The following is a 23295-nucleotide window of genomic DNA, read 5'->3' on the forward strand; positions in this document are numbered from 1 at the left end:
ACGTATGCTGACCAATATTTCACAAAACTCCACTTAATAACTGGGGAGGTTAGCCTAGCTACAGGCTTGTTATGCTACTCCAGGTGCAATAAAGAAAAATATGCACACACAAATACACACACATGAAATACTAAAGGCCATAGGCATAGCACACCCGACACTGAACAGAAAGCGAAACACTGACACATGCTCACACATACTTGTATCTGTATTGCTCTCTTTATCCTGTGTCAGGTACACTATGCCTATTGCCTTCAGTATGACGTACCAACAAGCCCAACGTGCAAACACACTTGAAAAGCACAAGCACATAAACTTGAGAATGTAGGCAACAGTGAAATAAAGTGGAGTGTGTACCTATGGCAGCAACAATAAACAAATCCATCATTGTCACCCTCTGTGTGCATCCTGTAAGAGAATACTAAGAAAGGAGAAATTGATAGGTTTTTAAGCACAGGTAATCAATATTTCGCAGGAAATGGATAATGTATCTTTTTGTTCACTCTCGTGCACAAGTATCTTTACAAATCCCATAATTACATTATACATATAAAAAACAAAAGAAGGTTTAACATTACCTAATCTTGGTAACCATCATTCTTGGACGCTCATCTCCAGTAATGAGCATGCACCATGGGCTAAAACAGGTGTATAAGAAGCAGGAAAGAAAGGAGAAAAATGCCACTCACCGATCCACAGCTGTCGGGCCCTCCGTGGAAAAGCTTGCAGCACCACCGGATTACCTCGGACTCCATCTTGCGCACACCAATGAAGACATCCGAATGCAATGGGTTTGAGCGAAGGTGCCGCTCAAAGACTGATACCATCAGTCCCTCCAACTTGGGGTCATGTTCTGTGTAGATGGCACCAGACACCACCCCTTTCTTCCACTCGACATGACAGAGTGAGTCATTCTTCGCCATCCCTTCAAGTATAGCATCCTGCACATGCGATAAAAGCAATTAAGGCCAGTTACCTTGAGCCAGAACCTCATTCACTGAATTGAAGGGCAAGACAGATAAGCAACATTCCATAAGTTAGTTTTTAGGAAAAATAGACCGAAGTTTTCACAGAAGGCAGAAGGGAAAAAAAAAGAATATTCAGGACAATAAAAAAACTCAATGACAACAGTGCATTGTATGCCAGTCAACAAATGATGTAATGACCATTACCACCCTATTTATGTTGACTGCAGAAGAAAGGCCTCTACCAGCTATCTTCCAATTACCCCTGTCTTGCACCAGCTGATGCCATCTCATTGCCTGCAAATTTTCTCATTCACCACATCACCCAATTTTCTATCATCCTCGAGTGCACTTCCCTCCTTTTGGTACCCAGTTCGTAATTCCAATAGACCGCCAGCTATCGCAGTCCTATGCATTGCATGGCTAGTCCAGCTCTATTTCTTCCTCTTAATGTAAACTAGAATACTAGTTATTAACCCTGTTTGCTATCTAATCCACACCACTGTCTTCCTGTCCTTTAACGTTACACCTAACATATTTCATTTTATCATTAGTTACAGAAATCGTCCGCTAAATATTAAATAGAAATGTTGACATAACATGTCTGGAAAGTCCAGGAAGTCTTCAGTGCCAGCTCCTGAAAGACAAATCATTGCTTAACAGGTAGCTGTAGTATTATGATATGCTGAGATTGTCTCTCTGTTCTAGGTTTCACGAGCAAGTGGAAATGCAGCTACCACCAAAATTGTGCATAGGGTAGGCTACCTGACAAGACCCTTCATCATATCCAGGCATTATGAACCGATCTGTTATGGGAAGCCTAAAGCAGAAATTATGTTAAGTTCTATTCATAAATCAAGCTTCTGCAATATAAAATGGCCAACATTACTATGGCTTGGTAAACCGGAAAAGATACAACTAAGTACACGTGATGACGCTGCATTAAAGTTCCCGCACATTCATTTTAACAGCGTCGACTCAGGCCTAGTTAATTGTTCAGTATTACTATGGCTTGTAAACCAGAAAAGATACAAAAACTAAAGACAGGTGATGATGCTGCCTTAAAGTTCCCTCACATTGACTTTAACAATGTTGACTCGGGTCTAGTTAATTGTTCATCGGTATAAGACTCAACTGAATCCTAAATTAAAGTCAGACGCTCAAGCTACCTAGATTCGAGAACTCTTCCTGTGCTCAAACAGCGCAAGCATGAGAAAATACCTTGAAATCTGTGACATCATATTGAGGGATAGGAATTAAGCAAAAGCTTAGCCTTCATTTTCACCTTTAGTAATCAGCCTTTGTCTGCCAAATAAAGAATAAAGAATACCTACTCTGCCGGGTCACTTAAGTTTAGTGTTGCTATTTCATTGCAGATTACCTCCAAGGCACGGCACGTGGGCTGCGTACACACTCAGTCACGCGGACAGTCATGCACAGCCACGGTTGGGGTAAACGAGGAGATGCGGAGACGCATGCTTGCCTGCCCCCACTTGCATGCACGTCAGCACATTACTGCGCGCTGAACACCTCTTCCTCTCCCCTGTGTGTGCACTTGATCACGTGACCTCCAAAATTAGGTGCGCATCATTCTCGGCTCACCCTCGCACACTTTTCCTCACACCCAGAGCATACGGCATGCAATCCTTTCCCACTTGGACTTTATGCAGAACCTCATGGCAACACCAATGGCAAAAATTCACCTCAAATAATTGCTATCACAATGAAAAGATGTGAGAATGAGGAACACTGGTGTATGTTACTACACCAATTAAAGAAAGCTATATGAAAAATTGGGGAAGGAGGATGACTAATGCTTTCGTCTTTTAAAACAGTGTCTGTTTACTGCCAGTCCATTGTGGAATGTGAGGCTTGAATTTACCAGCCATCCACCTCCTAGCTATATTTTGTAAAGCTTAAGTTCATTAAGCTCTACAGTATATGAATGCTTTGCAAAAGAAAATTGCTGGGAAATCCTGATGACAGTTCCAGCACGGTATTAGAACCAGCTCTTCCTGTATTTCATTAATTTTAGTAAACTATTATAACAAACTAAATAAGAAAAATAAATCACGAAAGTGCACTGGATGTTATTAAAAATATGCCAAATACTTTGTTACTTTTTTGGCTTTATACATCATTTTCCATGTGGCCAGGCCAGGATCTCGCAACAACCACGTGTCTTGGTCAAAATTTTAAAGCTGACAACATATCCATATTAAGTTAATTAAGTTGTGGGGTTTTACATGCCAGAACCACAATATGATTATGAGGCACACCAGCAGGGGACTCTGGATGAATTTTGACTAGCAGGGGATCTTTAAAGTGCCCCCAATGCACGGGACACTGGCGTTCTTGCAGTTCACCCCAAACGAAATGCGACCGCCGCGACCTCAAAAGCACAACGCCATAGCCACTGGACTGCAGCGAGTCACATATCCATATTGTCTCAGTGTAGTGACAGTTACTAAGCAGGAACACCAACGGAAAGAAATAAAGGAGTGTACATTTTATTGGATAGGGATACGCACAACAGTGGCATGGTATCGACAGGAGCAATAACAGTTCACGGTCATCGAATCTAAATCCATTATTCAAGTTTCTTGGCAATTTATGCATGTGCCAGACATTCCACATAAATCGCTGGTGCCTGCATAGATTCATGTCGTCTTGTCGTTCTCTTGTCGGTATCAGGTCAGCCTAGCGTGAACAAGCATGTGCTACTGCTGTCATGGTGGCAATGCGCCTTTGCCAATAGCGATGGAACAACAGCTTGTTTTCACCATGTTGGCTTCTCTGTATCGAGTAGAATGACTTATCACTTGTGACGACGTGATGACGCTCAGCCAACGGCAATGCAGGTGGCACAAGGAAAAGAAAGACCCTGAATAGTATATATGGGGCACTACGCCTCAGTATACGTAAGCCCGAGCCCAGAGTCCACTCAAGTTCGCCTAGAAGATTGAAGATTTCATTTATGGTAATATTTTTTTTTAATTACGATCAGTAAGCCACAGAATGTGGATTCTACCGGCAATCTGCATAAAATCGACAGCCATGCCACATATTTAAAATATGAAAACTGTTGAATTTGAATTGAATTCTGGGGCTTTGCATGCCAAAACCACGATTTGATTATAGAGTGTTTTAGCAGAACGTTTTTGACGGTCCGCTCCGCTCTCGCGTACCCGCTCACAGTTAGCGGAGCGGCGGACGAAGAATCAGTTTTAGCGGAGCGCCCGGCTGCGTCCGAAAGGCATGTGCTCGCCTGACGCGCCACCTTGCCGCAGAAGGTAGAACCGCTATGAACATAATACTCAAGTTGCAAGAATTGCCGCAATAAAATAATATGTCTGGAATTACTCAAATGTCTGAAGGCATTTCACGCAATGCATTGCATTTTCATTTCTTATATATATATATATAATCCTTACATTAACAAAGCCGTTACGCTGTGTTGTAGCCAAGACAAGGTTTTTTGCTCTTTCAGTACACCTAAAACGTGGTCCGCATAAACAAACGTGCACACATGGCAGGGTTCTGGAACGGGTTCATGGCCACAACCTCCCGAAGTAGAAGATCTTCGTGTCTCCTAAAGTGTACTCTAGGTTTGCGCTTTACAAATCCCGATTCAAACGAGCTCGTTGACGGGCCAGCAGCACTGGGGGCCGCCATTTTGCTTCGCTAGACCCGCTTGACGCGCTCGCCGCGCTCCGCTGAGAAAGCTTTCTAGCGGAGAGGGGGCCCCCGTCCGCTCGCCCGCTCACAGCTGAACGGGTCGCGCATGCGCACTTGCGCTTCCGCTAGCCCGCTGAGCGGAGCGGACCGTCAAAACCGTTCTGCTAAAACAGCCTAATGAGGCACACCATAGTGGGGGCTCCAGATAAATTTTGGCCACCAGGGTTCTTTAACATGACCCCCATGCACGGGACATGGGTGTTTTTGCATTTTGCCCCCATTGATATGCAACCGCCACGGCTGGGATTTGATCCTGCAATCTCGTGCTTAGCAGCGCAACACAATAGCTGCTAAGCCACTGCAGCGGGTTATGAAAACTTCTCTATAAACACAAAGCAACATTCACATAGACTCAAACAGTACGTTGGATCTGGCGTAAAGTTTCCATTATTGTTCTTCTTCCTATATAATAATAATAATCATCACCACCATCATCATAATTAGTAGTAGTAGTAGTAGTATCGTTGCTACCTTCATTTTTACACGGTCGTGGAAACAGTCAATGGTTATTGGTCAGTGAAAACGACAGACCAGAGTTGACATGAAGTAGAACAAACAAAACGGATGCTAATTTGAGATGCAGACACTGGAGCCCCTAGATCAATGAAGATAATTTCACTCTTCATTAATTTAGAGGCTCCCATAGCTTCTGTTACAGATGACTGGCACAAAAGTAATGAAGTTCTGGGAGCGCAACGCTTTGGCATTACAAATTTTTATGCTGCCTCCATTTTCAGCAGATGAAACACGAAATCAGAGGGAGGCGCAGCGCAGGCTGTAGAAGTCACATAGATATAACGCTCAACGAGCATGCCAACAACCGCTTACTCCCTACGTTAAGATTATCAAATGCATTTTATAAACTAGAAAAGTAAATTCACCATCACATTTAGCACGCAGATTAGTGAATTTATTCCTATCTATCATGTTTCCGAAAATGCAAGGAGCTGTTGCCTTGGTCCTAGAACTTAAAAAAAATTAAGTTATGGGGTTTAACGTGCCAAAACCACTTTCTGATTATGAGGCACGCCGTAGTGGAGGACTCTGGAAATTTCGACCACCTGGGGTTCTTTAACGTGCACCTAAATCTAAGTACATGGGTGTTTTCATATTTCGTCCCCATTGAAATGCGGCCGCCGTGGCCGGGATTCGATCCCGCGACTTCGTGCTCAGCAGCCCAACACCATAGCTACTGAGCGTGGTCATAGAACTTCCACAGACATTTTAACAAACATGAAGAATGCCACAGATATGTCGATATGCTGCAAATCGCCGTGAAATGCTTGTGGATATGTGGCACTGCTTAGCATCTCTAGAAGTTATGTACTATTGCGGACAGGTAGCTCGCAGCAAACGAAAAGAATGTGTCTGATAACTTTACATAAACAAAACAAAGCACAATGACGGCGAGAAAGAAAGTCATCTGGGTTTTATATCTGAAGTTTTAACTGAGCTGCGCTAGGCTGTTTTCCGACGTTATTTCCGACGTTAACAGAGGCATCTCTTCGACTCCTGGAAATGGGGCGAAGTACAGAAGGATGAATGGCATGTCTTAGGTGATTGAAGAACCCTTTATTTGGATGTCACGTAGCCTAGACTGTCAGGTCGTAAGCTCAAGTGAAATTAGCCACACCACTTCAACAGTTTATTGAGTAATTGTGAATGCATGCAGCTTGTATTCAAATGGTTTATTATGCATTTTTGTGAAAAAAAAATTTTACTCAATATTTCCATTTAAGCTGGTTGAACATTTTAGCCCCGGTGCGACATGGCAAACGACATTAGCCACACCCCTATCAAGTACCCAATCTTGCTGTGGATTTCCTATAGGCTGTGAGACTGCTAAGAACACAGACACCACGAGAAACAATTGGTTTACTTATATTGCTCGGCATAAAATATCGGTAGTTTTTGCCGACTAATTTTAACAACCAGAATCTGAACAGGGGGCAATGGGGAATGCCATAGTTGAGTGTATGGAATAATTTTGATCTAGCGTTTCTGAACATTCGAAGGGGGGAGGTGCAGGCCGCTTTTTCGAGATTCTGCGTCCGCTTTCTCGAAGCACGACTGAGCCTCTGCAGGCCTATCAACTACAGCACAGCTGCTGATTCACAATCGACTAGTCGGCCACTCGTATAACGCGTGGCAGTTATCAGATCAGCCATTATCAGCTATTATGAATGTGCTGAAAACATGAAACAGTCTTCACTTGTAAAATACACCTACACCATATACACATACACCAAAAGCATGTATACACACTGAAAGCTAGCAGACGACTCCAAAGAGTAATTAAAGGGTCCCTCACCAAGCCCCATTGAGATTTTAGTTATACACTGGAAGTTCTAAAATGCCGTCAAGGAGTCGTTTTACCAAAAGAATCTTTCCAATGCTTTATTATTGGAGGAGATAGAGGAAATCGAAAGCACTGCTACCATACCACCAGGAAGCAAGCGCAACTGCCAACAGAGACACTAGACAGTTTTAGAATAGCGTTTTTCGCCTTATGTACATTAAATGCAAGCACCATTGCGGGACGTTACGGTGCACGTCCCTTCAAGACTTTTCAAGCCAACTGTGACGGTTCCGTTGTAGCAGAATCGAAAATTTTAGGTGGTACGATGAAATTAGGAAGTTTGCTGACAAAAGGTGGGCTTTGCTGGCACAAGACAGAAATAATTGGAGATCTCTGGTGGAGGCCTTCATCCTGCAGTGGACATAGATTGATGATAACACAGTGCAGTGCAACATGGACAGATAATTTTGACGCAGTGTGTGTGTGTCAAAATGCTTCTCTGTCCAATCCAGTCGCACTGCTCTATGTTATCGTGAATCACAACCAACTAACCCACCAATGTGCTTTAAAAATTGACTGTGATGATCATGATAATGACTGCAAAATGCTACCTCCATGCGAAATTTGAGCTGAAATCAAACAGCGGTATAGCTAGGTCACACACATCTTGCAAAAAGCATATATGGCAATCAACTGCATTTCAATATAAAGTCTGCAAAACGCAACAAAATGTCATTGGAAACGCGACAGAACTGTAACGATTTTTGTAAGGGATATACCTGGTGCTTTTATTTATGCAACACACAGCTAGTATACCTACGTTACTGAGAAACAGCACTTAAGCACTTCTGGTATGATGCGCAGGATAGCTAAAGACAATTCAACGAATGATCTACACCAAAAGCTCATGCATGCGAGGTCAGGAGACACTGCTACTGCAGGTCAGGTGCATGGGACAGCCACTCCTTGAGACTGTGCACACGCGTATGTTGAGATGCAATGACCGTTATGGCCAAAACAGGTGTTAGAAAACAAACATATACAAAGCATTTCGTTTCACATCAATCAGTGTGGTGCTTTACAGGAACCAATATCGGGCAAAAAACGAGGTGGCTTTCGGTGAAACAGCCACCTAATGAGGCCCAAGGACCATCATATGTAGTGCAGATGCTGTTCGATTCATTCACTAAACAATGAATGCTAGTTGTATAGGCTTTCTACATTACCATTCAGTCCAACAGTATATACCAGACAACGTAACTGCTCAGGGAGGAAAGGGGTGTACGGCTAGCCCTTCTGCTCCCTGAAATGGCTGCTGTTGAACACACTCCAGCCACACTGAGCAGTGATTACTGAACTCCAGATAATTTCTGACCGTGCACAAACTCTATTAAACACATGCAACTGTATCTCAAACACAAAAAAAGGAAAAAAAAGTGTTCTCGAAAATTCTAATGTTATGAATAGTGCAGGTCATTTACAATAATCTTGCCAAAACGCCCGTGTATTTAGATTTAAGAGCACAATATGGAATTTAAGATGCATGGTCGAATTGAACACAGACATAACCTGCAGCATATTTCATAGGCTCAGTGTTTCTTTAGGATGTTACACCCCATGAACCAATCATAACAGAGTGAAGCCACGGTTCCATTGCAGCTCGCTGTTCTTGTGGTTGTTGTTAAATGCTCATCTGGTGTCCTCCCTGCCCGTCCTGGTTCGGTTACGCAACAGCTGAGACCACGCCACACCAACAGTGCCCCACATCAGCCCTCGTCCAGTGATGCCGCCACTTTAGGTCAGACTACTAGCTGGCATCATCGAACGAAAACTTCACCTCCATACCATCATCCCTCCCATGCCAGGGTTCCGCTTGCCATATGTGCGCACAAGGTAGGAGAGAAATTGCACCCCTTCCCCTAGGTCAATGAGGAAGGGCGCAAATGGACCACTGGTGAAATTCATAGAAGACTGCCCTGCAAGAGAAACTACCTGCCTACCTTTCCGCTACAGGTGCACTGCGTCTGGTAGAAAGTGCCGAGAGCATGTAGCTTCAATCAACTTTAATGCACCTTTGTATTATTATTATTATTACTTTTGTCACTGTCGCAACGTCTCGTTTTATTGCGATAGCCATTATACAGGCATTCCAGGCGCATTTCCATCGTCATCACAGTGATATTTCGTACAAGTCCAAGCAGCCCAAGTGCGATAAGTGCCTCGCAACCGCATGCCCTATGCTGTGGGTACGAGTGAAAGCGTGCAGTGGTGCGCCAAGAAGGATGATTGCTTGATCTCGCGCGCAACGTAGAAAGGCAGGCAGGAAGCGCGCCATCTTCCATCGCGCGCTAAGCAGGAGGGGAGGGGGGGGGGTTCTATTTCGGTGGCGGATTCGTATGGCGTGGCTGAGAGCGGCTGCTGGCCCTATCTTGAAAGCAATCTGCGGTGGGTGCAGAGTCTACGCAGAGTGTAGGGGGAGTGGTCCAGCGTGGGCTCCCCACTAAGATGTTTTTTATTGAAAAGTTCGTGGAGCCATCATCGCCTTCACCTGAATGAGCAGCCCTGCACACCAGACGGATGCTTGTCGTGTCGGATACCCTACCACAGCTGCATGGAGCTTTGACAGGCGTTTCACTCTCCTGGGGCGCGATTGGAGATCATTGTTCGAAATGAAGATTCAGTTTTCATTCAGTTTTGCCTCATGCGATTGGTCTAAACGATCTCCGATCGCGCCCCTGTATTCAGTTTTGCTACTCAGTGGCGAAAACAGTTATTGTATTTCCCACAGACATGTTATAAAGAAAATGGAGAAACAGTGACGGAAACAACCAAAGTGATGCAAGAACGGTGGAGCATCAAGCAGATGACAGTGACCTGGCCTACGAGATAGCCTCAGCCAAAACAGCCGGAACAACAGGATAAGGCAATGGCAGCGCCACCACAATTTTAGCGTTTTTTGCATCACCCAATCCCCCATTCTAGTACACTCTAGTCTAGGCTCGCAGATGGCTGACGGCTTCGTGTGTGCTGTGTTATCACCACTTAGTTCGCATTGAAGCGAGAGGCAACACTAAGGGCAATGCGTTTTCTCCTGCTGCCGCTCTTCCTCACGCCAGCGTTTTGAGAATGAGTGTCTCCAGTCATCACGTACGATGTGTTCATATTTGCCTGTGCGTGCGTGACACCATACTTGTTAATTTAGTTAGTAAGCAAATGTTTACAAACTGCAAATAAAGGAGGTTGCAAGAAACACAAACACTGGACCAGCACTTTACTCGCAAATGAAATATTACTTTTTAAAAACACCCCTTTAAAATGTCACACTCTTTATCTTGAAGGTAAAAACATACATGGCTCCTGGGCACAAGAAATCATCGCGTGGCACAGTCCAGAGAAAACATGCCAGAGCAGATAAAGCTTTATCACTAGCAGGAAGCAGGCACTCCATCACAATTTGGTATGGTTTGATAATGTGTAAAGTCACTTGCCAGATGGAAATGAAAAGATACTAAAATCACTAGAAGGAAAACCACACGATCTACGAAGGCACTGCAAGGATGACAATGCTGAAAGAATTCAACATGAAAAGTGACAGCATTCACAAGATTACATGTGGGGACAAAGAGCAAACAAAGGAAAAAGTGTTCAGGGGGATAAAAACAGATATCGGCAGCAAGCACCTAGCTGAAGCAGTTACACACTTTAAGGGTGGCAAAATAAAACAAAGAACAAAACAAATGGAGTACAATTTATTTCCATACTCGGAAAGGTGGACAAAAAAGAAGAAATGTTCTCAAACAGAGAGTGAAAACCACCTTTTGTTGAATTACTCAAACAATAATCAAACCACAAAAAACACCCATAAACATAACTATATAAAGAACACCAACTCATGGGTGACCATCGAGAAAAGCCAGCTCGTCTTTGGAGAGAAGTATTGATGGCTCGCTTACACATGTGCCTCCAGCTTTGCCGATTAAAAATGCCTCAATTATTGCTCTTTCCAATCTGTCATTTGCTGTTTTCAAAAACCTACTTCTCTGAAACACAGGTGCGTGCCCACATATTAGAAAATGATCACCCAAGTGGCTGGATTTGTTGCTTATATTTAACTTGTGCTCACGTGCCCAGTCATTAAAACACCGGCCTTTTTGGCAGATGTACTTCCGTCCGCAACTGAGCGGGATTTTATATACAACCCCTAATTTACAATCGACAAAGTTTTGTGTGTGGGCTTATTTATGCTTTCTTTCTTTTTCAGCTTTCTGTTGCTTATGGAACAAACCTAGACAGCTTCATTGGGGCAGGAAATACTATGTTAACATGATACCTTTAAAAAAAACAATTATGGGGTTTAACATGCCAAAACCACTTTCTGATTATGAGGCACGCCGTAGTGGAGGACTCCGGAAATTTCGACCACCTGGGGTTCTTTAACGTGCACCTAAATCTAAGTAAACGGGTGTTTTCGCATTTTGCCCCCATCGAAATGCGGCCGCCGTGGCCAGGATTCGATCCCACGACCTCGTGCTCAGCAGAACATGATACCTTGTGGCTACTTTTTTGATGTAAGCGATATTCTGTGAAGGTAAGGAATTACATGCACTCACTTCTTGTCAATTCTATTCCTTTCCCGTTTGGGGTGTTTTACTTCCTGAAGAACATTCTCCTTCATAGGATGGGTAGCCGGAACACGTCAATCGGTTAACCTAGGACGAGAAGCTTAATTGTAGTAGATACCAGCAGTATTTATATAACGAGGCGTTGAGGCAAGTCCTGGCAATCCCTCTCTTGATAGTTTTCGAGTGCGGACTGTCGAAAGTACACTGCAGTCAAAAGGTACTTCGCCTTTTGCGGATCTAGAGTTGTACATCCAGCAAACACTTTCCTCACTAAAACGCAGGCATAAATCTACAAACTGGATAGAGTTGTCGGCAGGCTTCTCAAGCGTAAACCTCAGACCACTGCCATACTTGTTAGACATGCTTTATCACACAATCAATAATGCTTTCAAGGTCAGAGTCAGGAACAGCTGTCATCAATGCTAAGAAATTGTCAGCATATCTAAAAGGTTCAACCACTCGGGAATCTTTCAGACAAGCGTGGATGTCCTGATCTACACGTGACGAAAAATATCGCACTAAATAGGGGCGACAGGAAAACCAAATGCCGGCTTTTTGCATGTTATGTTTGTCTTCAAAGTTGAGAACAGTGAACCAAAGGTAAAGTTTCATTAAGGTAATGAAGTTTTTACGGCTGATGCCGGACCCATTTTGAAAGTCTACTTCCCCCAACTCCTTGATCATGTTTCTAACAGCACGAAAAAGTTCCGGATGGGGCACTGAGCAATAAAGTTCTATGCCGATCGAAAAGGTCGTAGGACCAGGATATTTTCTCGTGCCCTCCAAGACTTCACTACCTCCAGCGAACTGCCAACACAGAAGGGGTCATCGCAGGGTAAAGATCCAACAGGAAACGCCTTACAATGTCTTGCCATGCACGTTGTTCTGAAACAATAGCTCAAAAAGGGCAGGCAGGTTTGTGGATTCTCGGTGTAAAAGAGATTTCCAACGTACCTGTGTTTGCTTTTTGAACTTATTTCCTTCGAGCGTCCAAATGCAGGTCTGCCAATTTGCTGATTTGTTTGTTTTGTTTGCTCATCACCGCATGTAATCTTGGCACGACGCCACTTTTCATATCAAGTCCTTTATGCATGGTCACCCTTATTACAGCGCCTTCAAAGATCGGGTGGTTTTCCTTATAGTGATTTTAGTATCTTTATACTAAAGATACTAAAACGTTTTATACATTGTCACATCATACCAAATTATGATCGAGTGCCTGCTTCCTGCTAGCGATAAGACATTGTCTGCTTTGGCATGTTCACTCTGGGCTGTGCCACGCAATGATTTCTTCTGCCCAGGAGCATGGGTGTTTTTACCTTCACGATAAAGACTGTCATGACAATTGCGATAAGACATATTAAAGCATGGCCTTCCGAATAAAGTTTCAGCTGCTGGTAAAGCGCTGATCCTGTCTGTGTCTCCTGCATACTTGTTTATTTGAGCTGGTTGTCGCCACCAACTGGCCCAAACTGAAGTACTCCTCAGCTGAATCTTTGCAAAGGTTACACGGCTGATAAAACTACTATCCTTACTTCACATAGCTGTCTAATAATTTGCTATCACAATCGATGCTTCCCTTTTCGGGTGAGACTGTGCTATTTCTTTTTAATGTGCGGCAACTTTGTGCTCTCCGAGGCAGCGGCAATTGCATGGGAATTGGGCGGGTTTTTTTGACTAAAGTGTGCTAGTACACTATAGTTTGACGAAAGTCGCTGCGTCGAGATGGGGTGAGCTGAAATGGCCCTTCCCCCCTACCTTCTAGTGGGTAACCTTATGCACACCTATGCCACTTGAACAAGCGAAGCGCTTATTAATTAGCGCACGCATAGCTGGGGCTTGGTCGGCATAGCATAACGGCACAGCGGTAGCGATGGAAACGTTCCCTTACCCCCGTGCCGAGACACACGCACAAGCCATTCATTCCGACACCTCGAACACTAACAGATGTGGGCCAAATGATGGAATGAAATTAACTGTGCCATTAGTCAACTTGAAGAGATAGATTTGAAAGCAGGTATAGAAAAAAAAAATATTGCGATTCATGAGGTTTAAGGTCATAATGACGCTGTGGAGCTATGAAGGAAGCTGTAGTGGAGGGCTCCGGATCATATCCATCAGGAGTTCTTTAATGTAACCCTAAATCAAGTGCACAAGCAGAGCTTTCTTCTTTTTTTGCTATAGCAATCATATAGGCACTCTAGATGAATTTCCTCCATTGCCTTCGCCATGATGTTCCCTATAAAGTCTAAGTGTGATAACATTGCGACTGCAGGCCATGTGTTGTAGGGGAAAGGAAAAGCATGCTAGGGCAGTAGGGTGAGCCGAGGATGGTAGCTTGATCATGCACGCGCAAGGGAGAAGCGTGTGGAGTATGCACGGCGCAGTCTTCATGCGAGCGCAGAGGGAGGGGGGATTTTCTCACCGCTGCCACCGCTCTTCATCGCGTCACCATCCTGGCAATGAGTGCCCGCAGTCAAAGAGTCAGCTGTGTTCACGTTTGTATGTGTGCGCATGGCACCAGTGTAAGCGAATGTTTACAGCAGTTTATACAGCCAATAAAACTACTATCCTTAGTGATTCTAACAGGGGTCTAATAACTTGCTATAGCAATCAATGCTTTGCCTTTCGAGCGAAACTGTGACTTTTCTTTCTAATATGCTCCAACCACATCGGAATGCGTTTGCTGAAAGCAGAAAACTGACCCTGCGAAATCGTGCTACGCAACAGAAAGCCATACATGTGCCCATCAGAGCAGCCGTACAAAAGGTCAAAGACAAAGCAGAATGATGTGGTAGATGCGACTCGCGTGTTGTCCATTTCTTCCTATCCTTCAGTCGCATTCGTTCAAGGCTCTGACATGACCAGCCACCAAGATGTCCAGATTCTAAGTGTCCCTCTCACCTTCATTCCACCCCACGCGATAAATGCGCATGGTTGGCCACCACAGGTGAAGGAGCCCCTCGTCCCATGCCACGCGAATTCACGTGAGCCGAGAAGCTGTCCTTTCTTCATGTCAGACAGGTATTTACACCATAGCAACTTCTCGGCTGACGCAATGAGTGCACCCCGATGCACTTACGAGCGAATTATAGGTTTGAGTACAGTGCAGGAACAAGCATGTCAACAACACCCCATTTTACACCAGAGGGGCATACTCAAATGAGTATCCATGTCGCTGTGGCTCACTAAATGCACAGTGCTACCGCGTCATCAATGCAATCAACCAGCCCTGTACACATGTGCGACTAATAGGTTCAGCAGATGCGCGACCTCTGATGCCCCGTCCACAAATTTCTGGCGAAAGCACCAACGACCGAAAAATCTACGTCGCATGACAGAAAAAAGTCCTCGTCGCGGCGATCAGTCCGAAACTGGTTTCCATAGCCGGTAAAAAACCATAGCTTGCCACAAGCCAATTAGAACACGGGATTATGAGAGAGAGGAGGGGACAGGAGCAGAAAAAGCTGCTCTCGGTTATAAACAACCGGTTACCTATTTAGCAAATGGTGCTGGCATGGCCAGTCACATTACTGTTTGCAAGCACATTTGCTGTTTTGTGAATTCATGCTGTGGATCGTGTGAAGAGTAGCCTGCAGGACAAGTTTATCGGGTAGTACATGGAAGTTATGCGCATTAAAATAAGTGCTTAGGTTGACGTTGATGCGAGCCGAATCGGGCTTTCACCATGAGTAGCATTTTTTTTTTTTCCTCCGACTGTTGTGTTGGAGAGAAAGATGCCCTCTTCTTTCTCATCTTCCTTCTATGGTTGTTGCGCGTCTATTTCACACCAGTTACTATCGTAATCATTCCAGTCCATTGTAAATTTAATTGGTCTGTGAACAAGAACGTGGCTCACCCTGTGCTGTGTATATCTATGTATGATGCGATGCTGCTTGTGAATGCGAACGACATTGTGCACTGCCTGCACGACGCTGAGTGCAGGCATGCAGGCGCTGTAGTTGCAAGCATGGCCGACGCAGTGTTGATGGCTAGCATGCCGTCGCTGTAACTACACTGAGAGTGTTGCACTACTCGTGAATTGGGAACAAACCTGCGAAAAGTGGCCTGGAGAGTTTCGGCGCATCTCGTTAGAGTTGGCGGGCGGCAACAAGTCTCGCGCAATGAGAGTTCCGGTCTGAATGCACTCATTTTGTCGCCGACTGTCACCTCGCACAATAGAACATTTATCGGTGTGAACGCGCCAAAAGTGCCGCGTTATTAAGGAAGAGTGCCACCATTTGGGCAGTACATCCGGCCGATCTGCATGGTTGAGATACAGCGCCTGCAGTGGTATAATAGACACACAACTAGAACACAAACAATGATGTTCTGGGTGTGCGTCTTGAAAACTTGCAGTGTATATGCATTTGGCATCCATGTATGCCATGAAAAAGACACTGCGTTTTGTCCCACAGTCGACAATGGGGTTTACGTTCCTTAAGGTTAAAAAATGACGGTCATACTGATAGTAATGAGCAACGGCTTTTTCAAAAATGATTCTGCTGCATAACTGAAAGCGGCACTTTGTCACTTTTGAGAGGTACAAGTTTAAGCAGTCTCCATTTCTCTACATACATATTTCCTGCCAATCGGGAAAAACTCCGTTCCGATAGAACTCTGTTCCAGGCTCGTAGCAAATATAGAGTTTTAGATTAGGGGGACGCAAACATTGGGGCCCCCTGGCACTGGGGGCCATGACGGTTGCGTCCCCCTTTTCTAAAGCTCTCTAATGATGCTCTGTTTCACCTATCGCCTCTGGTGTCCCGCATGGTTTGACTCGCATTCGATTGCGTTTGAGAGGGGCGCAGAAGCATGCCTGTGCGTGTTCCATCGATTCTAAGTGTGAGGGTGCTCACTGTGCTGCTGCAAGTTCGCTTTTCTTGCAGGCCCCTTATCGCACAATGAAGAGCTTCTGTAGCCTTTCAACGTATCAAGCAGCATTCAATTTTTGGTAACATTATAGCTTTCATTGCTATCTCCTGAACTGCATTGTGCCCCATTTCAAGCATTCTCGCTATTTGGTCTATTGTTACTCGCTTGTATCATTTGATGAGTGCATCGATGGTCTCCTTGTTGACATCAACCACAACTGTTCGAGGGTGACCCAGCCGAGGCTGATCTTCGATGCCCGTCTGGCCACCTGTGAAATGCCTGGCAGATATTGCACACTGCTTGAGCTCATTCACACGCCGCCATACTTGGGTGGAAGCCCCTTATGAATTACGAATAAAATTGACTCTTTCACCAGGTATTCTATCACCCCCTGTTGACGAAACGAGACACTGTGTGCCACGCCATGTTGCTAGTGTACTGGTGGCTAGATTATGCAACGTACCAGCCATCCACGATTGCAAGTACCACTAAAGTGCCCATTCTTGTGTGCTTTCAAATTTGCATACAAAATATAATTGGTCACTACATCAAGATACGACCCTGGTATAAGAAGTACAGCTCGTACCGCGAGCTCCTGCATATACGCAACTTTCTTGCGTATTTCAGAGTAAAATTTGTCCGTATATAGCTACGATCTGACTACGAAGCAACATCTGCAGCTGCACGCGAGTCCGGTAAGTTTACAGGCAACTGCAGCTCAGTACACTGTACTATCCCTGCCTGTTATATTTAGCAGACTGCTCAAGCGGGCGAAATAGGTAGACATTTGTGAGCTGCATGAGTAAATATAGGCAGCTTTAAGTGGACGCAAGCGCTTGCTTGCCCAAAAACCCAGTCTGCTTGGGCACTGCTCAGCCAATGCAAATCCTTTGCATCCCCAAGTGTAGATATAAAAAAGGGCCGCGTGCTACCCCTCGTGCACTGCTCACCGGCGTCCATCCTTTCTTGGGCAGCTCGAGGATGAACTGGCAGTCAGCATAGCACTTGTTCAGCGACTGCTCCACGTCAACCGCAATCTTGCCCATCTTCTCCTGAACGTAGTCGCGAACGACAGGCAGGTTCCGCAGGGTGGCCAGCAGCCCGCGCCGGACATTCGGCACAAAGCCTGCGTGCATGCAGAGAGACGCGCCGCTGAGAGCGCAAATCCCGCCAAGGTGACGTCAGGTTGAGACTGTCCAAATGTCACGTTGGACCTCTGCAGAGAAACCCGAGTGTGCCAGCTTATACAAGGTGCCGTATAAACCCTGTCGAGGCTTCTTGCTGCGCATGCAGCTTCTGCGTGCATGGCACACATCAGGTCACTGTAACGAGATGACAAGCACGAAACGAAAATTTTGTGACCACTTGCCAGCTACGGTGATCTTATTTAACGTAATGCTGCTACATTCTTTGGTATAGTGCGTTCATATCCATAGGAAAATATTAATGAGCGCTCAAAAAAAGACAAACATAAGGTTATGAACGAGAAGAAAGGGGGTTAACCAACGGGCCCGATATTTATTTATTATATCATGAGAAGCCAACAAACAAAGACACCAAAGACAACATAGGGGAAAGTGTTTGTACTTACTAATTGAATTAAATAAATTATAAATTAATGGCAATGAAAGTGAATGAAAAAACAACTTGCCGCAGGTGGGAGAAGATCCCATGTCTTCGCATTACGCGTGCGATGCTCTAACCAATTGAGGTATGCCGTGGCGCCCTTTCCCCATCCACATATTGAGGTATTTATGTTTTACTACTACAACTAACCTTGGGAGTGTTAGCCAGCTGCGGCAAGTTGTTTATTCATCCACTTTCATTGTCATTAATTTATCATTTTGTTAATTCAATTATTACAGAGAGGCCCACTCACAGCCAATCGCAAACCTCTCTGTCGTTTTTTTTGTTTTTTTCGTGCATTCGCATCGGGTTGCACCAGAGCTGTTTTCAGCGTACAGGCGACAGACGGATGGACGGACGAATTGGCTAGCCATATACAGCTTCACTATAAAACATCGTGATTGAGCTAGTGCCTTATGTGCCGCGCTTCGGCCGAAGTAACATGTTGCATTTGGTGTTAGTTGGAAACAAGCTGTGACAGCTATTGTCTTAGTGTAGATAAAACGCGTGGATGTTCTCTGTCTTTTTGCCACAAAACCTATCACCACAAAAGCGAATTGACGTCAGTGTAAATGTTTAAAGGTGCGTTTTGTTTCGTGCCAGTCACCATGTCTTTCTCTAATGAGCAGAAGGTAAAAATGATCCTTGCCTTGGGAGCTGCAAATGACAACAAGAGGAAGGCTGCAAATATTGACCGTTCACCCTTGTTCATGGGCGAGATGTACAAACGATATTGGATGCAATGCTGCCACATGACTTTGACGACACTGATACGGACGCCGCTGTGTTTATGAAACGTGCAGAAGAGGCTCGGCAACTCGCGCGCTTGCGGATCTGCCAGCAGCAAGACTACAACGTAGGGCGCAATGATCTTCACCGTCGAATAGTAATCTATGACGTCGGCGACAGAGTGTGGCTTTGGACACCCGTACGGAAACGAGGCCTCTCAGAGAAGCTGTTAAGGCGATACTTCGGACCATATTGAGTATTGCGCCGACTCAGTGACCTCACGTACGAGGTCGTCCCCGATAGTCCCAATTGTACATGGCGCCGCACGCCCCGTCCTGCACTTGTGCACGTTGTCCGCATGAAGCCGTATGTGAACGAATAACTATGCGAGAGACCTTTACTTCCGCAAGTGACACTTCTGCTCTAGCATCAGGACGATGCTCTTTTAGGGAGGGACCAATGACGCATCTATTCTTCTATGCAGACGACAACGAAGATAGGGACATTAACGGACTTCATCTAGTGGGTCAGTGGGATTTGGAGAGGACGAAGAAGACGTGTCTCTGGCCTGTTTTGTATTTGAACAAGTTGTCCTGCGGTTCTTGAACGTCTCCCTGTCTACTGTCCACGTTGTACTGCGACAATATATATCAGTCATGGAAGTGTGCCGGTAGACCAAACGTGTGGACTATCATCAGAAATGACGAAAGCCTGAGACAAATCGGCAGCTTCATGAAACAGGGGCGTAGGACTCCATCTTTGAGTCCTAGCCTTGGCACGGTTGTTCTAGTATTTATGGCCTCAAACCCACGACGTGAGTAAGATCGCGTAGTTGGAATGATGACAATGAAATGACCACGATGGCATCACAACCAGGAGCACATACCTAGCGGTCCAAACAAGCAGACGAGGGTCACTGGGCTGGCGTAAGAGGATGGATGGATAGATGAATGGATGGATTGATGGATGGTAGCAACTGCCTGCTATTAGACAACTAGCAACACGGAGTCAGGGTAAAAGGCGCAATGACGAGGGCACGACGTGAGTAAAATCGTGTAGTTGAAATGACGACAATGAAATGACCATGATGGCATCACGACCAGGAGCACATATCTAGCGGTCCAAAAAGCAGACGAGGGTCACTGGGCTGGCGTAAGAGGACGGATGGATGGATGGATTGATGGATGGTAGCGACCGCCTGCTATTAGACAACTAGCAACATGGAGTCGTGGTAAAAGGCGCACCGACGAGGGCACAACGTGAGTAGGATTGCATAGTTGGAATGGTTGTTCCCGCACGGTTGTTCTAGCATTTATGGCCTGAAACCCTCATGCTAGCGTGCAGGATGTGGCCGCCCAGGTACCAATTTTCAAGTCATCAGTTTGGAGCATTCTAAATGACGGCCTTTCACCGGTACCACCTTAACCAGCACCAATGCTTGGAAGATAGAGACCTGTAGAATCATCTAGATTTCTCGAATTGGATCCTCACAAAAGCTGATGAGTCACCAGACTTCTTAAGCAACGTCATGTGCATAGATGAAGCCAATTTTCACGGAAATGCCCAGGTAAATTTGCATAATGCACACTATTGGAGTGACTACAATGTACACTGGGTAATAAAGTGCAATCGGCACCAGTACCACTGGTCGTTCAATGTGGGATACGGAATTTATGCCGGTGCTACAATCAGTCTCATCTTCTTCTATCACACACCGACTGGACAGCGTTACGTGGACAAAATCCTTGAAGTACTGGTGGATGCAATTCTCAGCGAAGTCCTGCTGTCACGTCTTCCACTTCTGTGATATCAGCAAGCTAGAGCACCAACACATAGCAGCAGCCGAGCACATAAATGGCTGGCTGCGACTTTTCATGCGTGATAGATTCGAAGGCACGGGCCTGTAAATTGGCCAGCTAGGTAGCCTGACCTCTCTCCATTCGATTTCTTTCCTTGGGGTTATGTGAAAGATCATGCTTACATGATCGAGACGAACATCAGATTGCCTCAAGACAAGGATAACGGATGTATGCTGTAGAATTCGAGCGTCAGTCATCAAGGAAGCCACTGAAGAAGTGATAAAGCGGACTAAGTACTGCGTACCTCGGGCGGATAAGCCCAGTACTTCCGCAGCGGGTGGGCCTGGTATTGCACTACAGTAAAACCTCGTTAAACCGTACCCGCTTAAACAGTAGTTTCGGTTTAAAAGTAGTAAAGTGAATTCCCCGACTCAGCGGCCATTGAACATAATGTATTTAGTATCCGCATAAACCGTACTAGCTTATTGCGTACGCATCGGTTAAAACGTAGCGTTTTCACTTTTCGTCGCGCAAACACGGCGGTGCGTCGTCTCCACCGGGCGGTCCGGCAGAACAAGCCTCAGAGATCGGTACAACGGCCTCCAAGCGCCCTGTGCGTTTGCACGTGAAGCCGCATCAACATCAACATCATTTCGACGCCGTGCCAGAGAGCGTTATGGCGTCGTGCAAGCGAGGACTCGCGTCATGCCGAAGCTCGGATAAAAAAGACGCCGGGTGCTCAGCATAGAAGAAAAATTAGACATCGTCCGTGCTATCGAACGTGACATGAAGAAGTCGGCGCTGGCCCGCGACATGGATCTGCTGTTGACTACAGTGTGTGGCATTTGGAATGCGAAGTTGCTCGGCAGCGCTGCTGCGACCGGGAAGAGATATCGGCTACGAGGTTCGACTTTTCGCCATCGTTGCCTCTGTTGTTGCCGAAGTGTCGACAAGCGACAGTGATGAGGACGACACGGAAAGCGACAGCACGGGCGACTCAGGCCCGACAGTGGCAGAAGCTGCGCGTTACGTCAGCCTCGTGAATGCAATCGTCGCAACGAGAACAGGGGCGCGATAACGTAACTATTCCAAACGAAAAGTTTTCCGAACTCCGGCACTCGGCAATGAAAAAGGCGCCCCGGAACTTATGCAGCACTAGTGCGCGCGTGCACGGAGAATACGTAACGCCAACGAGGAATCTGCCGTGCGAGTGTTTGCCGAGAGGAGGGGGGGCTGGCTGAGAAGCTGGCACGCAGCTTGAGTAAGTTTGAGGCTGCTGTCGTCGTGCTAGGCCGCCGCGGCATCAAACGAAAATAACACTTATGTCGCGCGAAATGAATAAATACTGCATGTTTTTTTCCCGTTTCATCGCACTCTCTCTGAGTTCCGTTTTCTACAGGTAAGTGGGCGATCTCATGCTATTTCGGTTAAACAGTACTACCGTTTAGTACGTACTTTTTCCGAGCTCCGGCCGACTACGGTTTAACGAGGTTTCACTGTATCTTCAGGATCGGCACAAGTATGGGGAGCGCTTAACGCCAGCTTCAGCTCCGCCAGGAGTCAGCACAGTGTTGCACTACCTTCGGAATCAGCCCACGTATGGGGAGCGCTTAACGCTTGCTTCACCTCCGCCGGGAGTTGGCGCGGTGTTGCACTATCTTCGGGATCGGCCCACATATGGGGAGTGCTGAACGCCTGCATCATCTCCGCCGGGGATCGGCGCGGCATTGCACTACCTACGAGATCGGACCAGGTATGGGGAGTGCTTAACGCCTGCTTGACCTCCGCCGGTGTGGGCGCAGCATTGCACTATCTACGGGATGGGCCCACGTATGGGGAGTGCTTAACGCCTGCTTCACTTCCGCCGGGGTCAGCGCGGCACTGCACTATCTACGGTATCAGCCCACGTATGGGGAGTGCTTAACGCCTGCTGCACTTCCGCCGGGAGTCGGTGCGGTGTTGTACTATCTTCGGAATCGGCCCACGTATGGGGAGCGCTTAACGCCTGCTTCACCTCCGCCGGGGTCGGCGCGGCACTGCACTATCTACGGGATGGTCCCATGTATGGGGAGTGCTTAACGCCTGCTTCACTTCCGCCGAGGTTGGCACAGCACTGCACTATCTACGGGATTGGCCCACGTATGGGGAGTGCTTAACGCCTGCTTGACCTCCGCCGGGGTCGGCGCGGTACTGCACTATCTACGGGATGGGCCCGAGTATGGGGAGCGCTTAACGCTTGCTTCACCTCCGCCGGGAGTCGACGCAGTGTTGTACTATCTTCGAGATCGGCCCACGTATGGGGAGTGCTTAACGCCTGCTTCTCCTCCGTCGCGGGTGGGCCCGAAGGTAGTGCAATATTGGGCCGACCTACGGCAAAGGTGAAGCACATTTCATTTGAGAGCTGTGACAGGTGTCTACCAAGTTGACATTTTCAAGTTCCCTGAGTTTTCCAGGTTTTCCGAGTGCCTCTGCAAAATTCCCTGAGTGATACAGAAATGTGTTTTATGTCAAGACGGGCTTACACCATGTCGCCCAATGCTGTCACTCTCTAGTAAGGATGTTAAAAGAAGACTTAATCCAGTATGAATAGTAAGGAGTAGTGTTGATTTTATTCAAATTAGAAATCTCAAGGGTGCGGTTCG

The 23295-nt window shown here is 46.1% G+C and overlaps 1 protein-coding gene across 1 annotated transcript in view; it reads right to left on the bottom strand.

The window, feature by feature from the left end:
• Positions 1-23295, bottom strand: part of Sply (Sphingosine-1-phosphate lyase) — a 108935-nt gene that overhangs the window by 59946 nt on the left and 25694 nt on the right. Inside the window, exons 3-4 of the mRNA XM_055063930.2 lie at positions 17450-17625; positions 690-941 (exon numbers count right to left, since the gene is read on the bottom strand). Of these exons, the coding sequence (XP_054919905.2) occupies positions 690-941; positions 17450-17625 (428 nt within the window). The remainder of the gene's footprint in view (positions 1-689; positions 942-17449; positions 17626-23295) is intronic.

The sequence above is a fragment of the Dermacentor andersoni genome, chromosome 1 (assembly GCF_023375885.2).
Source record: "Dermacentor andersoni chromosome 1, qqDerAnde1_hic_scaffold, whole genome shotgun sequence".
Taxonomy (NCBI): Eukaryota; Metazoa; Arthropoda; class Arachnida; order Ixodida; family Ixodidae; genus Dermacentor; species Dermacentor andersoni.